Source organism: Panthera onca, chromosome F2 (genome assembly GCF_046562875.1).
Source record: "Panthera onca isolate mPanOnc1 chromosome F2, mPanOnc1 haplotype 2, whole genome shotgun sequence".
NCBI lineage: Eukaryota > Metazoa > Chordata > Mammalia > Carnivora > Felidae > Panthera > Panthera onca.
The window spans coordinates 38,498,462-38,514,441 of NC_138356.1; the positions used below are offsets into that span (position 1 = coordinate 38,498,462).

The 15,980-nt window shown below is 40.8% G+C and overlaps 1 protein-coding gene across 3 annotated transcripts in view; it reads right to left on the reverse strand.

Annotated features, from left to right (window-relative positions):
• PIP4P2 (phosphatidylinositol-4,5-bisphosphate 4-phosphatase 2) overlaps positions 1 to 15,980 on the reverse strand; it is a 54,223-nt gene that overhangs the window by 28,273 nt on the left and 9,970 nt on the right. For all 3 annotated transcript variants that reach the window (XM_060610874.3, XM_060610875.3, XM_060610876.3), the window contains one exon: positions 4,672 to 4,820. In XM_060610874.3, coding sequence (XP_060466857.1) covers positions 4,672 to 4,820 — 149 coding nt within the window. The remainder of the gene's footprint in view (positions 1 to 4,671; positions 4,821 to 15,980) is intronic.

Here is a 15,980-nt window from a genome sequence, read left to right on the forward strand (position 1 = left end):
AAGTGCATCATAAGTGGTTTTAAATAGCTCAGATGTTGGCAAGCACTCTATGAAGTCTGGGGGCTGCAGAAATTTAATTGTGAAGGGCGTATTTCAAAGTTCACTTGCACTGCCCTTTCAATATGAGAAGAAAATTTAAGCGCACAACAAAAATTGTTTTCCCTTTAAAGTTTTAGGACAAGACAAAGTCATCTATCTGTCCCACCAGGTACAAACATTCACTAGTTTCTTGCACCTGTCTGGGAAGAGTGAGCTCATTAAGAATAGTGGGCAAAGAGGAGTGTATGATAAATTTGAACTTGACTGCCTGGAATATAAGAAGTGATCATTTTATTACATCTTTTAACTTAAAAACAAACAACCTGCAATAACTCTTAATGCTAACGTCTTTTGAACTTTACAGTAAATGTAAAAACAAAGAAAACAATCCTTTCAACCTAGGACTCAGGCCTGTTAAAGTAAATAACCTATGAAGCAATGGAAGGACTAGAACATCACTCTCCTGGGCATGCCTGCCAAAAATGTACAACCTGAATCCAGTCATGAGGGAATACCAGACAAACCCAAACTGAGGAACATTCTACAAAACATCTTGCCTGTACTTTTTGAAAATATCAAGGCAGTACAAGACAAAGAAAGACTACATTTCAGATTAAGGGAAATTAAAGAGACATGACATCAAATATGACATGCAATTCTGGATTCACTCCTGGACCATGTTGTTTGTTTGTTTGTTTGTTTGTTTGTGTTTTCTAATGGAACCATTGAGCAAATATGAGTTAGGTCAAAAGATCAGATAACAGCCTTGTGTTAATGTTAATTTCCTGCATTTGATAACTGTACTATGATTGTATAAGTGACTGTCTTTTTTTTTTTTTTTTTTTTTTTAGGAAATTCACACTAAAATATTTAGGAGTAGAGGGGCCTCTGGGTGGCTCAGTCAGCTAAGCATCCAACTTCAGCTCAGGTCATGATCTTGCAGTTTGTAAGTTCAAGCCCCGCGTCAGGCTCTGTGCTGACAGCTCGGAGCCTGGAGCCTGCTTCTGATTTTGTGTCTCCCTATCTCTCTGCTCCTCTCCTGTTCACGCTCTGTGTCTCTCTCTCTCTCTCAAAAATAAATAAACATTAAAAAAAATTTTTTTGATGTTTAGGGATAGAAAGCCCCATGTCTGCAATTACCTTAAAAGGTTCTTAGAAAGAAAGAAAGAAAGAAAGAAAGAAAGAAAGAAAGAAAGAAAAGATTATTTATTTAAAGAGAGAAAGTGAATGTGACAAAATATTAACACATTTGGGGAATGTGGGTACAGAATGTGTGGGAATTCTCTGTACATAATATGTACTATTATTTTTGTAACATAATTTCAAATCTGTGACATATTTCAAAAAAAGATTTAAAAATTTAAGGAAACAACCTTGTTAGAAATATATAAAAATTAACAATAAGTCATCAATAATTTATTAAGCTATATTACAGATAAAATCTGAAAATCTGAATATCCCAAAGTTATAAACATCCAGAATGTGTTACTATTCAATCTAAAATATCAAGAAAACCAGGGGTGCCTGGGTGGTTCAGTCAGTTAAGCATCCAAATTCAGCTCAGGTCATAATCTCATGGTTTGTGAGTTCGAGCCCCACGTCAGGCTCTGTCTGCGCTGACAGCTCAGAACCTGGAGCCTGCTTCCAATTCTGTGTCTCCCCTTGTCTCTGTCTCTCCCCATGCTCATGTTCTGTCCCTCTCTGTTTCTCAATAATAAATAAACATTAAAAAATTTTAAATATCAAGAAAACCAGAACTTGGGTTAATTTATATATACATCCAAATTCTACCATTACATAAATGTGTACTTGGCAAATGACAAGTTTTTCTTAAAATTTTTTTAATGTTTATTTTTTGAGAGAGAGAGATAGAGCATGAACAAAGGAAGAGCAGAGAGAGGGGGAGATACAGAGAGAGGGAGATCTGAAGCAGGTTCCAGGCTCTGAGCTGTCACGACAGCACAGAACCCAATGCAGGGCTCAAACTCAAGGACCGTAAGATCATGACCTGAGCTGAAGTTGGCCACTTAACTGACTGAGCCACCCAAAGGCCCCTACCAGCTTTTTTTATATTTTATTCCCACCTTACCTGTAGACCCCAGTTCCCTTGTTTACAAAACAAGGCAACTGAATTAGACAATTTTAAGCACTAGTCCTTAGTGCCAGCTCATGGCTTGTCATGTCTGATCTGCTGGGAAACGGGGGTGACACTGTCCTGATGCATAAGTTTTAGAATTCTTACTTAGCAAAATGAACTTGTATGTGCCAGATGCAGTGCTGGGCACTTTGCCCCTGTAATCCCAAGAGCAACCTATTAGGTAGGTATTATTATTTTACCACTCTACGTGAGGAAACCACAGTGTGGAAAAGATAAATCCCAAGGATAGATAGCTCTCAAGTGGCAGAGCTAGGATCCAAACCCCAGTCCCTCTAGTCTGTCAGCCTCCAGATCTCAGACTCCTTAATCAATCACTCAGCCAATTAGTTCCGCTCTTCCTCCAGGACTTCTCAACTTTTCCATTGCCTTGCCCTAGAAATTGCTTCTACCTTAGCTTTAAATTCTGTATTCTCTAAGTCTTGTTAAAATTTGTCCATATTTTCTCTCCTTCCACTTTCTACTTCCTTTCCTAATTCTAGCTACCGAAAGAAGGACTTGTGTTAGCCTGGTTTTGTTTTGTTTTGTTGTTTCATTTTTTGAATCTCCTCAGGAATATCAGGTTCCTATCAGAGGTGGCTGCCCAGGAGAACAGACACACTGATACCCTGTTTTAGGTGACATGAGGAGAATGAACCCCAGTGAAACTGAGCAGGGGATAGTGACAGTGAATAGAAGGAGTGGCTCTGTTGGACTCTGGTCCGTTTGTCTGTTCTTTTTAACCTAGAATTTCTCCAGAGAAGCTGCTGGCTGCCTAATACCTCTTCATTCATAAATTTAAGATCAAGTTACATTGCCAACATTGGGAAGTCATCTCTTAAAGCACTCCTCACACACATTTTCCCCTCCTTTTCCTCCCCTGTAGTATGACTGACTCCACACAAGGCAATCTAGTTAGATACTACTCATTTTCTCTAGGATACTGACAATTATTTACATTACTTAACAGGAGCAATAATGATACAAAAATGTCAGCACGATTTCCCTTATGTCCAGAAGTAGTTTATTTGTACCCAAATCCTACTGTTCTGGTATCATGAACTCCTCACTTCTAAGAAGCCAGACTGTGGCTGTTGACGAAACCCATAGTCTGCTCTGTTTACTTCCAAGGGTAAATATAAAGCTCTAAAACTTTTTTTCTACTCATTAAAGAACAAAAGTTTGCGTCAGTGGTGGAATAGGAGAAAAAAATCAACAGGAACATCGAATCCAAAGAAACCTTTAAGGTACTGGTATTTTTTTTAATTGCCATCTATGTCTAACAACTCTTAATTTGGTTGCTAACTCTAAAAGCAGCACGAATGAAGTTGATGCTAAGTTTGCTAGTGGGTGTTCAACTTAAAAAGGAAATAGCTGGTTTTGTAGGTATCACCTCTATTTACACAATAAAGTTTATCTCCAAATGATGTCCCTTATAAAAATATATATTTACAATGAAACATATTGCTTCAAGCCTTAAGGTTTTATTTTATGACTTTTCTATAAAACACATAATAATGCCCAGTGTGCGTGTTTTATGCTTTACAGAGACACGGTAATCTCTGGCTGACTTTTTTTCAGACTTTTCTAAAAAGGAAAAATATGCAGGTACCAACAATTAAATTAACATTTAATTGCAAACTTTGAGAGAGATTGAAATTTTATTTTTTAGTATAACTTATTGTCAAATTGGATTCCATACAACACCCAGTGCTCATCCCAACAAAGATTGAAATTTTAAAAATAAAGCCTAACCATGAAAGTAGGAATCTATTTAACCAGTATACACTTTGTCAGTTCATTACTTGAAAGTTTCAAAATTGTACTTAAAATTTAGTTGCTTTTCTCAAGGTTCATTTAAAAAAAAAAAAAAAAAAAAACAATACACCCTTCAAGTTTTTTGAACGTTTCACTAAATTACTATCAAGCAAGTAGAATAAAATATCAAGCTATTTATAAACACTTTGACACAGATATCGATACTACATGCATAATCTTAAACCCAGAAAAACCATACAAACATCCTATAGACATAGAGCAAATTTAAATAATCTTCCACATAGTAAGTACAAAGTCCACATGTGAAGTGAACCTTGGTGTGTGTATGTGTGTGTGTATATATATATATATATATATATATATATATATATATATCCTCATTTTTGTGAAAATCAAAATGGATTTAGTTGTGACGTGGATAGACACTGAGGATAATTGTAAACATCTGTAGAGGGTCAGTCTCATGTTAGAAAGTAAAGAGCCAGATGGCATTATGCTTAAATTCACCATGAAATGTTCATAATGGAATTAACCTTAAATACCTGGGCACATCCTTGTATGATGGAAGAGGAGTAGAGAGAAGAAAGAAAGGATGAGAAAATATGGTTGTATCTCTATCCAGTGCACGTCTACCTTTAAGTAACGTTAGTGGAGTACTTCCTTTAGAGAGAAGATGTCAGACAATACTTTATGCTTTATTAATGGAAACCCCCACTTACCGTAGCTTCATTGCAAACCGTGCACTTAACCACATGCTGGTGAAGCTTGCCATCCAAGTTGATGAGAGACTGGCACACGCGGCAGTTAATTACTGGAATACCAGTGGCATCAGGACTGGCGATGGCTGTATATGGAGGGGGGAGTTCCGCTGGAAAGAGCATCAGTCACTGAATCAGGGCCAACGGTATTATGAAGGGTTTGAGCATATAAGCAATAGAAGTAAAGCAGAAACTATCAAAAATGTCCTTACTCTTGTATTTATGTTTATAAAGCTAGCCACCTTATCCTGGCTTCTGAGCGCAAACACACATGGGCCTACATTGTGAAGTGGAAGAATTCTTAACTCCAATAAAATCCAAATCATGCTTGCCTCGGTCTATCCAAACGATCCAGTTTTCTTTTACTAACCTATACTCAACATACCCACTCTGTTCCCTCATAAGTCACAGAGCTTGTAATAGGAAAGGGATGATTCATGCCTAAAGTAAGAATCTTACAACGAATGATCTGTTTACCAAGAAAGAGAAATAGTCAGTGAGAGAAAGGTTTTAAAATCACTTACGCATACACATAAACTATGCAGTTGCCATTCAGTGTTTATAAAGGGACCACTATACAACTGCTGGCCGTGACAAGAACAAAATAGTTTTGGTGGCAGTTTAAGGAGACACAAAAGTGAACCTAGGAAAACTGAACTTATCAACATGGAACAAAGCCAGTTGGAATGGAACAATGCTAATTTCAGACACAAAACAAAAATAAAAATACACTTAACATTTTTTTATCTCAAATTTTTAACGTTAAAAACGGGGCGCCTGGGTGGCTCAGTTAGTTGTGTCCAACTTCAGCTCAGGTCATGATCTCACGGTTGGTTCATGGGTTCAAGCCCTGCGTCAGGCTCTGTGCTAACAGTCCAGAGCCCGGAGCCTGTTTCAGATTCTGTGTCTCCCTCTCTCTCTGCCTCTCATCTGCTCACGCTCTGCCTCTCTGTCAAAAATATATAAACATTAAAAAAAATTGTTTTAAATAAAAAAAAAATCTAGGAAATGCGCTTAAGTATTATTTATGGGTAAAAAATACATCCGGAACTTAGTTTAAATGCCCTAAGAAAAAAATGGGTTAATAGATGAAACAAGATTAGCAAAATGTTGATAATGAGTAAAAATATAGTAACATAGAAGGTCATTTTGTTCTATCTACTTTTGTGTGTGTTTGAAAATTCCCAGAATATGTGCACACACACATACCACACACACACACACAGTTTAAGAGTCCTAAGATTGCCTGATTGGGTAAAGTGTAGTGGCCCAATTTCAGAACTACGCTCATCTACCAGAAGTATATATTTGTTGTAGAAATTTAAGAAAAAGCATCTAGATATACTACTCTGGAATGAGATTTCTAAAGGGACTGCCTAACCCCACTCTGTAGCTGCCTCAATTATAGGCATAGGAGACCCTTTTAAGGAAAGGTAGTATCTTAGGACATCTAGAAAGGCCTACACCTCAACACACGATTCATGTTTGAAGCCCCACTAAAGAGAACTGATATTTCGAGAGGCTTCTGTGATACTATAAAATACAACCGCAAAAGCTAATCATGAAAAGAGCCATTTTTGAAGTAGAGATTTCTATCCACTGAATTAGATTCTGAACTCTGTGGTATTTTTAAAGCATAGCACACTATGGTATGTTTAAAATCCACAAATCACCACCTGGCATCCTTGAGGTTTATCATATAGATCTTTTTTAACTAGCAAATGACTAGCAATAAGTGTTATTCATTTAAAGGATTCATAATAAGCTGAATTTCTGCAGCAGTCAAGGCTCTGAAAAGGGCCACTTTGAAATGACAATACGTTTCTGGGAGGCTTATGCCAGAACACCGCCAAATACTGAACTTGAAAAGAAGCTATAGATGTCTTACATTATAAAAATAGCTTTAAATCTTTGAAAGAATTTGAGGTTGGTCCAGAGTGACTTGCAAGGTATTAATCAAGAAAAAAAATGGGTTAAAGGAACAATGAGTCAAATATACACGTCGGAGCCCTTGCAATTTGCAGATTCTTTTATCAGCTTTCAATAAAGAAGATATTGTTCTGAGAAAATGAATACATACCTCACTAGAAATGCTAGACAAACTGCCTGGTGCTTAATAATAAATATTGTTTTTCATAATTATTAGCATTATTATTAAAAGAAATTTCCTCTCTTGCCTTTTTCTTGAGTTATAAAGTCACATGAAGCAGTTCTCCCATGATTCCCGGTCTCCATCTTATGCAGTATGACAGAAAAGAAATTCAAAGACAAGAAAATTTCACAGAGGAAACAAGTGTACTGAGGGTGAGGGAGGCGGCTGCACACTGCAGCGTACATAAAAGGCCAGCAAAGCCCATCTACTCCAATAGGGCAAAGGCTTCGCTCAAAGGAATCTAAAAATCCCAATAGGGGACCTTAAAAAAGCATTTAAAGTACATCACGGTCAACAAACCCCTGTGAATGTTTTCACTAAGATTTGTACTATGTAATTTTTAACCTGTTGAAAAAAGAAAGCTTCCAATTATGACAAAAATATGCTTGAATCATTTGGAGGCTTGAAAAGTAGAAGGAGGGGAAAAGAAGAACAAGCGAGGATCAGAAATTTAAGATGGGAGAGGCTGTAAGCTCCATGAGGACAGAGGCATATCTGGCTTGTCCGGGACTGATTCACCAGCACCTGCACAGTGCCTGGTCTAGGATAGAAGCTCACTGAATATTCACTGTGCGGACGGATGGATGGATGGATGGATGGACAAGTGAATCACTGAAATTTATGAGATACATCTATTTCTCTTGGGAAAACAACACTAAGTATATTACTGCTGCTCTCCTTGAAGAGGACCTGGGGTGCTAACACATGAATAAGCTTCACTAAAAAAAAGGTCTCTTCTACACAGAATACCCTCCAAATCATATACTGACAGAGGTGAGGTAGTCAGGGGACATTGGCCTGGCCCACCGGCTAGATGGAATCAATCCAAGAGATCAAATAGAACGACAGATGCTGCAGCCTAATTGTTCCACAAAACAGTGCTTCCAGGCTTATTGTCTCAATCTTCTGTCCATGACCTCAGCCCTAAGCTGACATAGAGATATGTCTTGTACTTTGGCCCCAAGAAAACCTTCACCTCCAACTCCATCTCCTTTTGTAAGGGACTTTTTTTAAATTTTTTTTAATGTTTACTTATTTCCGAGACAGAGAGAGACAGAGCATGAGTCGGGGAGGGGCACAGAGAGAGGGAGACACAGAATCAGAAGCAGGCTCCAGGCTCTGAACTGTCAGCACAGAGCCCGATGCGGGGCTCGAACTCACAAACCGTGAGATCATGACCTGAGCCAAAGTTGGACACTTAACCGACTGAGCCACCCAGGCGCCCCAAGGGACTTTTAACTCCAGAGATAAATTCCACAGTTAGTAAACCCGCAGTAATTGGCAATGTAGATTGTTTGTCCTCTTTTCACTTTAAAAGTCAACAGATGACAACTATCATACCTATTTCAAATTTCTGCCCTGGATAAAAAGTCCACTGTAATCTCAGAACTCAGGATCATTAGATATTGAGAGTCACAAAAAGTCTTCATTGTGGAAGAGTCTTGTTACTTTTTTGCTTTTATTTATTTTTAAGAGAGAGAGAGAGAGAGAACACAGGCAGGGGAAGAGCAGAGAGAGAGAGAGGGAGACAGAATTCGAAGCAGCCTCCAGGCTTTGAGCTGTCAGCACAGAGTCCAATGTGGGGCTCGAACCCATGAACCGGGAGATCATGACCTAAGCCGAAGTCAGACACTCAACCAACTAAGCCACCCAGGCACCCAGAAGAGTCTTGCTACTTAAACAACGGTCAGTTTCTCTATGCGGTTTGCCTAAGTGAAAAATCTTTTTTTTTCCCTTCCATGTGAGCAGTATTTGTTAGACCAGTAGTCCCCAATCCTGAAAACTCTCTCAAAGTTCCAGAGTTGTACCATGTTAGAAAATCAAGCAATATTAGGAATTACAGTGTCTAATTTCTTCATCTCATGGGAGAGAAAACTGCAGCCTAGAGATTCTAACTTTTGACTAGATTTTTATACAGCCTTCAGAAAAGTCAGGAGCGGACTTCTCTCCCAGAGGTTTCTCCAAGATAACAGTTGTTTCTTTCGCTCAATCATTTCATACAGGCAGAAAACGTAAGAACTACTGAGGATTCCGTAGAAACACCTAGACAAGAATCAGATCTGAGCTAAAGAGGAAGTAGAGAAGGAGAGGGAAGACAGGGAAAATAAAAAAAATAGGACAGAGTATGAAAAAGAATCCATTCATGATAATAAAAACTTCATAGAAAAACTGAGACTCTTAAGAGAGACGATATCAAAGAATATGGATCACAAGGCATATGTGAAACACTCCTGAAACACTCCAAAGGAACCATTATTATTCTGTAAACCCACCGGATGAGCAAGAAAAATAAAAAGGATCAAGCCTGGCTGGTTTTTTCCCCTCCTTAGGATCTTTGGGGAGAACATGCATCAGGGAGGGCGTGAGCCTGGCTGGTATTGGTTATCTCTGCTTCTCGGGTAAAATCTCTCCAGTCCAGTTCAGCACCCAGAAAGGGAAGACCAGCTTGTGTTCCTCCCCTCTGTGAAACCAAAGGAATAAAACTATTCCGGGAGACTCTTGGGTTCTTGCAGAGCCATGGATCCATTCGGCTGAAGTCAGAATGGAAGGTAAATGTGCTACTTATTAGGTTACTGACTCTTTGCTCCAAATCTCCCCTTCTCTGCTTTGTCATGCTGGCGCTGGAACTCTGCAAACCACAGCGTGGTTTTGCCAGCTGGCTGCAGGCTGTATTCTGTAAACAGGAGGCAATAAAGGAAGCCTGGATGGTTGGAGGAAGAAGGGACTTGCAGCCCTTTCCTCGGGGGCATGAAGTCTTTCTCCAGAGCTCAGAGGCATCAGCTCCAGCTGGCCCATGTCTCTCAGAAGTCCTGTTTCATTTCTGCAGGACCCCGCCTCTAAACTATTACATCTTACTAATGCCAATCCCTCCCCTCTGTTCTCTCAGCCCTAGACTCTGTGGTAGGTATTTCCCGCGTTCGATACCCACTTGACACCTCGGAATAGTATTTTCACAACTTCATACCTAATTAACAATTAAAAATCCATACCTAATTATATTCTCTTCTGTGGTGTCTCTCTTCAGCTCCTAACTATTCATGCCAAGAATAATCCCAGGAAACTGACCCTCAAAAATGGGATTGAAGAAATGGTTTGGTCCTGCCTTGGGCTCGAAAGCAGTGTTGAGCTCCTCTACCAGTGGGACGCGGTATGATACTAATGGGTGGCTTGCAGTGGCATCCTGATGAATCAGATTATCCCCTGAAGATGACTGTGATGTTTGTGGCTCCTTCAGTTGACCATCATGGCCGTAACAACTCCTATATGGATTGTGATGTGGGATGGATTCCCCTGAATACATTGGGAGCCTTTATAGAAAGAAAACGAGCAGCTCAGGTCTTGAAACTCTCAGCTCAAGTCATGGTCGGAGCACTTCTATCGTAGCCCTGAAAGTATCACCTGTTTCTAATTGTCACAGGGCTTATACTGCTGGAAATCAAACACAAATTTAATTGTGTAAACTGCAAAATTAGAACACCACATGAATTCACAGCCTTACCAAGCTGTCACGTGAAAGCTGGGGCATTGACTGCAAAGGAGTGGACCTCGGAAACACGGAATGGGCCATCTGGTTGTCGCCAAACAGAGCTGAGAATATGAATCCCTGAGTTACTGTGAGCCTCCCTGGTGAGTGGAAAGCAACTCTTCCTCCGAGTCTGAAGAGATGAGCCTTCCTTGGCAGGAACACTGCCCCAACCTCCCCTGAAGTAGTTGTCTCACAAGTGGACAGTCATTCTCCTGAAGATGCATTCTCATCTGTTGTTGTCTCAAGACACGTAACGAAGCTCAGATCTCAACATGTTCCAGGAGGTACAAGTAGAAAGCGTGACTCAGGAAGAAGCAGCCTATATACATCAAGAGACTTGCAAGGTTTTGAAAATATATACTGCCAGAAACTTGGAGAATATGTGTGGGGGGAAATCCTAAGGGTGTTAAACCAAAGAGGATGGAATATAACACTGAGCTGAGCCAAATTTAATCATACGGGTGTGCTCGTCAGATGTTCTGGGTTCCATGTTTGTTTTAAGGCTGCAAGTAGCTCTCTATCAGTTTACTTGTCTGTTGGTGAGACTTGGCCTTACCTTTCATGGCACTGTGATGTCAGAACATCCCTAGCATGGCGCAGGAGAAGAATCAAAAGCTTAGGGAGCTAGGAAGTTGGGGTGAATTTATCATAAGAAATGTGCATGCCCACACCTACTACATCAGTTTGCTTATTTTCTAAGTCGAACTGCTCCTCCGGGGAAATCCTAGTGTTGTGACTGCGGACGTGTGATAGGAAGCCCCGCTATAAGTTGTGATGCCAGACAAAGTCAAGAGGCCTTCAGCAATACCCAGGAGAAAAGTAGCAGCCAGTCAGGCACTCTACAGTGGGTTCCCAGAAGTTAGTGAGCATTCAGTGGGTCACAAGCATCCATTATGCACCAGGCACAGTGCTAGGTGCCCGTCGGGGACACCATGGGGAATGAGACAGGTTCCAGAGGTCAAAGAGCTCATGTTCTTAACATGGAAAAAGGCAGTGAAACTGAAGTACAACTTGGTGCGGTAAGCGCTCTGAGAAGGATGTGCGCGGGGGCTTCTCGAGCACAGAAGAAGGCATCTAAATCTGACTAAGGCAGAGCGAGGATCAGGGGTGCAGGGTGGGCAGAGGGGAGAGGAGGGTAGCAGTGGACTCACTCTAGCACAATTTAGCTTTCCTCCAATACTGCAACCTTTCTCTATCCTGTTACCATTAACCCCTCCCTCCGCAGCAGCTCTAGAACAGCCACACGTTATTGAGTGTGGTTGTAGTATCAGCTTGGAACCAAGATCAATCTGCATCCTAATGCCTCCAGCATTGCTTGTAAGAGTTTATGTGGTGCCCGCAGCAGGCCCCAGGCAACGACAAACCAGGCCTTCTTCTACAGCAGCTGATGATGTGTACTGAATTCCACTACGAGCTATTAATCTGTCGTTTTCCTCTCCCTCCGTGGTCTCAGGCGTTCGGGCTGTATCAGAACACTGCCTCCTAACTGGAGGTGCTGGCAAGAAGTGCCCAGTGACCTGCCAATGACCAATTCCTGGACAACAAAAGCTTTTTGCCCTGATTTCTCTGTTTCTCTTAAGGCAATATTCCTGCCTCATTCTATTAATGCATCTCATCTGTGGTACTAGTGCTCTCTTCAAGTATTGACAGTGAATAAGCCACATTTGCTTCCTCCACTTGATCAACTACAGTGTCTGTGCTGACTTGGATTTCAAAAAATGCGATTTGGGGGCGCCTGGGTGGCTCAGTTGGTTAAGCATCCGACTTCAGCTCAGGTCACGATCTCACGGTTCGTGAGTTCAAGGCCCGCGTCAGGCTCTGGGCTGATGGCTCAGAGCCTGGAGCCTGCTTCCGATTCTGTGTCTCCCTCTCTCTCTGCCCCTCCCCTGTTCGTGCTCTGTCTCTCTCTGTCCCCAAAATAAATAAACGTTAAAAAAATTTTTGAAAAAAAAAATGCGATTTGTTTCCTGACCTGATTCATTCTCCGTAAATCTACGCAAAAAATCAGACACATATTTGGAGTGAAATGAACCTCCTAAAACCAGTACTTATTTTTTAAGCATATACTAAGTGTATAAAGATATTTAGTGAATAAGTCCCTTAAATTCTAGTGTTCAGATATCTTTACCCCATGGGTTAACTAAATTTCATTTCAAAATACAGAGATTGCTAACAAAAGCCAGAAGTTAATCCAGGAGAGAAAGTTCCTCATTATAGCCAATAGAGGGTATGGCCACTGTATATCACAGCAATCTTCCCATAATGGAATGGAGAGTTTCCTCATTTCTCTCCTAGCTGCATGGTCTTCCAGTCTGTGGCTCTCCCATGCTTGTTTCTGTGGTGGTTTTACAACATGCCTGCATTCAGGCATGTCTAATAGTTTTAGTAATAACCTACATCTTCATTTAGGACTGGTAGCAAATACAAACACCCTTTCGTTGAGCATGGCAAAGTATTCTGTACAGAGAACCAACAGAACAGGATCCCTGAATTCTGTAAATCTGAAAATGGTTTTCTTAGAAATTTTTGAAATAGTTTTGTATTAATTGGTAGAATTCATACAGCTCAGTAGATATCAGTGTTTTTTAGGGAAACATCCTATGGCCTGAGAGTAATAACAACTTGGGTGTTTATGAAAGTCTTCTCACCTTAAATCTACTCACTATTCTCACCCTGTGTTTCTTTTCTTCTGGACTGTGAATCTTAGCACTTTATTCTCTAACACTATAAGATTTCATCTTATAACATACCTTCCCCCAAATTCTCCCTCTGTAGAAACCACATGTTCAAATGTTGAACAATTAGAAACTTTCTTATACACTGTTTTAAAATCCCTATTATGAATCTACCAAGGTTAAATATTTCAGCTTGGAAGAAGAAGGATTTTGCCATTACCTTTAGAAATAGATGCTTTGATAGAATGCCCTAACCGTCATGTGGCACATACAAACACATTCTACAGAATAATATATTGCACGTTAGTTGGATTTCCAATGCTTAAAAGAGCTATGTAATACTCTTTAATATAATATCTTTCCAATTTTCAGAGAGTAATAGAGTAGGAACTTAAGTGAAAGAGGGACATTGGAAGTAAAAGAGTGAGATAAGATAACCACCTATATTTCAAAGTTATAGATCTATTCTCGTAGGTGTATCCAGATTGCTTACCAAGAACAACTGTGTCATAGAATAGAAAAGCAAAAGGAAATATACTAAACCACGCCTTCTCATTTAGGAAACTGAGGCACAGAGATGTCAAATAACTATGCTCAGGTCAGCAGCTAGCCACTGGCAGAAAGAACTCAAGCATCAAGTCCCACAGGCTAAACCATACCTGGTAGTGAGATCATCTCTTAGATTATAAAGGGATTTAGATATCCAGTGCTTGAGAAACTGACATGAAGGCCAGGAAGAGAAGCCATGCTTTCCATTCCTTTGTCATATTGTTTTTATTCTTACGGGGGAAAAAAAATTCACTTTACGACAGCAATCAGGAAAAGGAAAGAATCTGGAAAAGTGCCAAAGCAACACAAACGCTAATACATTCCCCCCACCCCCAAAAGTAGAGAAGTCCTCTCAAAAGAACAGAAAACAACAGGAAGAATGTATTCCCTCTTAAGAGCTATTAGAGGGATATCCCTCCCAGTGTATACAACATCTCCTCATCCTTACAAAACTGAAACACAAAACAGCTGAGCACAAAACTATATCCAATGTTGCCTGCTTTTCCCCATTTGGATCACTTCCCAGATAGTTGCTTATTGCCCTCAAAGATAGTTAATGAACATCCATCTGGCTAACTCCCCTCTCTAACATCTGTATTCGTCTGGCTAACATCTGTATCCATCTGCCAATCTTTCAAGATTTTAACAGAATGTTATACCCTAAACATTTGACATTCCTGAAAACCATATGCAAAGTCCTTGGAAATGAATGGGAAATTCACAGCATCACCTCTCACCACAGTGATGTGTTATCATACAGATGATAAATAATTGCTGAATGAAATTTACTCTCTAGCCCTGATGTGTCCTCATATCCCAGACTTGCTCATCCACTGCCTACTCGACACCCCCAACTGAGTGAGGAGTGAAGGTATTTCAAACTCAATGCTTCTAAAACAGAGTATTGAGGGGCACCCGGGGACTCAGTCAGTGGAGCATCAGATTCTGGATTTTGGCCCAGGTCACGATCTCATGGTCATAGAATCGAGCCCCGCCTTGGGTTCTGCCACAGGGCTCTGCGCTGAAAGCTTGGAGCCTGCTTCGGATTCTCTCTTCCTCTCTCTCTCTCTGCCCCTCCCCCACTTGTGTGTGTACACTCACTCTCTCTCTCTCAAAATAAACATTTTTAAAATATAAAATAAAATAAAACAGAATATGGATTTCCACTGTCCTTCCCCCTGCCCCCACATACACAACTTCTTCTCCTGTTTGTCTACCTTAGATAAAAGCAGAGTTTCCTAGTTGCTTGGGTCAGTTTTGGAGATTTGTGATTCCTTTCCTTCCACTGACTCAGTCCGTTGGCAAGTCCTGCTGCTCTATGCTTAAATATGCCCTGAATCCAACCACGTCTCACTGCTTCCTTCCGTCACCTCCACCCTGGTTCAGACCGCTTACCTAGCCCACATGAACAGCCTCCTGATTAGTGCCATGTCTTATTCAGTGTCTTATTTTCCCCCCAGTAATCCACTCCCCACATCCCAACCACGATGATTTTCTTTCTTTTTTTGATGTTTATTTTTGAGACACAGTGTGAGTGGGGGAGGGGCAGAGAGAGATAGGGACAGAGGATCCAAAGCGGGCTCCGTGCTGACAGCAGCAAGCCCGACGTGGGGCTTGACCTCATGAAATACAAGATCATGACCTGAGCCAAAGTTGGATGCTCAAGTGACAGCCACTCAGATGCCCCGATTTTCTTAAAAAGTAAAGCATTTCACGTTTCTCCTTTGCTCCAACCCCTCCACGGTTTGCCATTACCCTCGGAATGCAACCATATCTCTGACGGTGACCTACAAACCCTCCTTGTCTTCCCTGGCCCAGTCCCCTAATCCCTTCCGCCACACTTCCCCTTAGACACCACGCTGTAACCCACCGCCCTCCTTGTTTTCAAACAGCATGTTTCAACTTGCACACTTCTCCCCTGTCTTCCAATGGTTGATTTCAGCTAATTTTTCAGGTCTCTGAGCAACTGTCATGTCTGAGGTATCTTTCCTGAAGCAATCAGAGACACTCCCCATGCAGTTAACCCTCCATCCTCATACCCTGCTTTATTTTCTTCACTCTCTGAAATTATAGTGCTCACTGTATGTATCTCTCACTGGAACATAAGCTCCCGGGCATCTGGAACAGTACAATAGGCACTCAAATATTTGAAAGGATGACTGACTGAATGAAACATGTCTTGATTAACGTACTAAAGATGCTGGCTAGAGCCAGGAGGAAGTGTGGGCATTATAAAATAGAATAAAAGAATCATGGAGACGGATGCCTGCCAAACGGTGGGAAAGGATTGTAATAAGAAATGGGCTTGCCGCAATACTGGAAAACTGGAAGCAGATACACTTCACCGACGTTTGGGCTCCATTTTCCC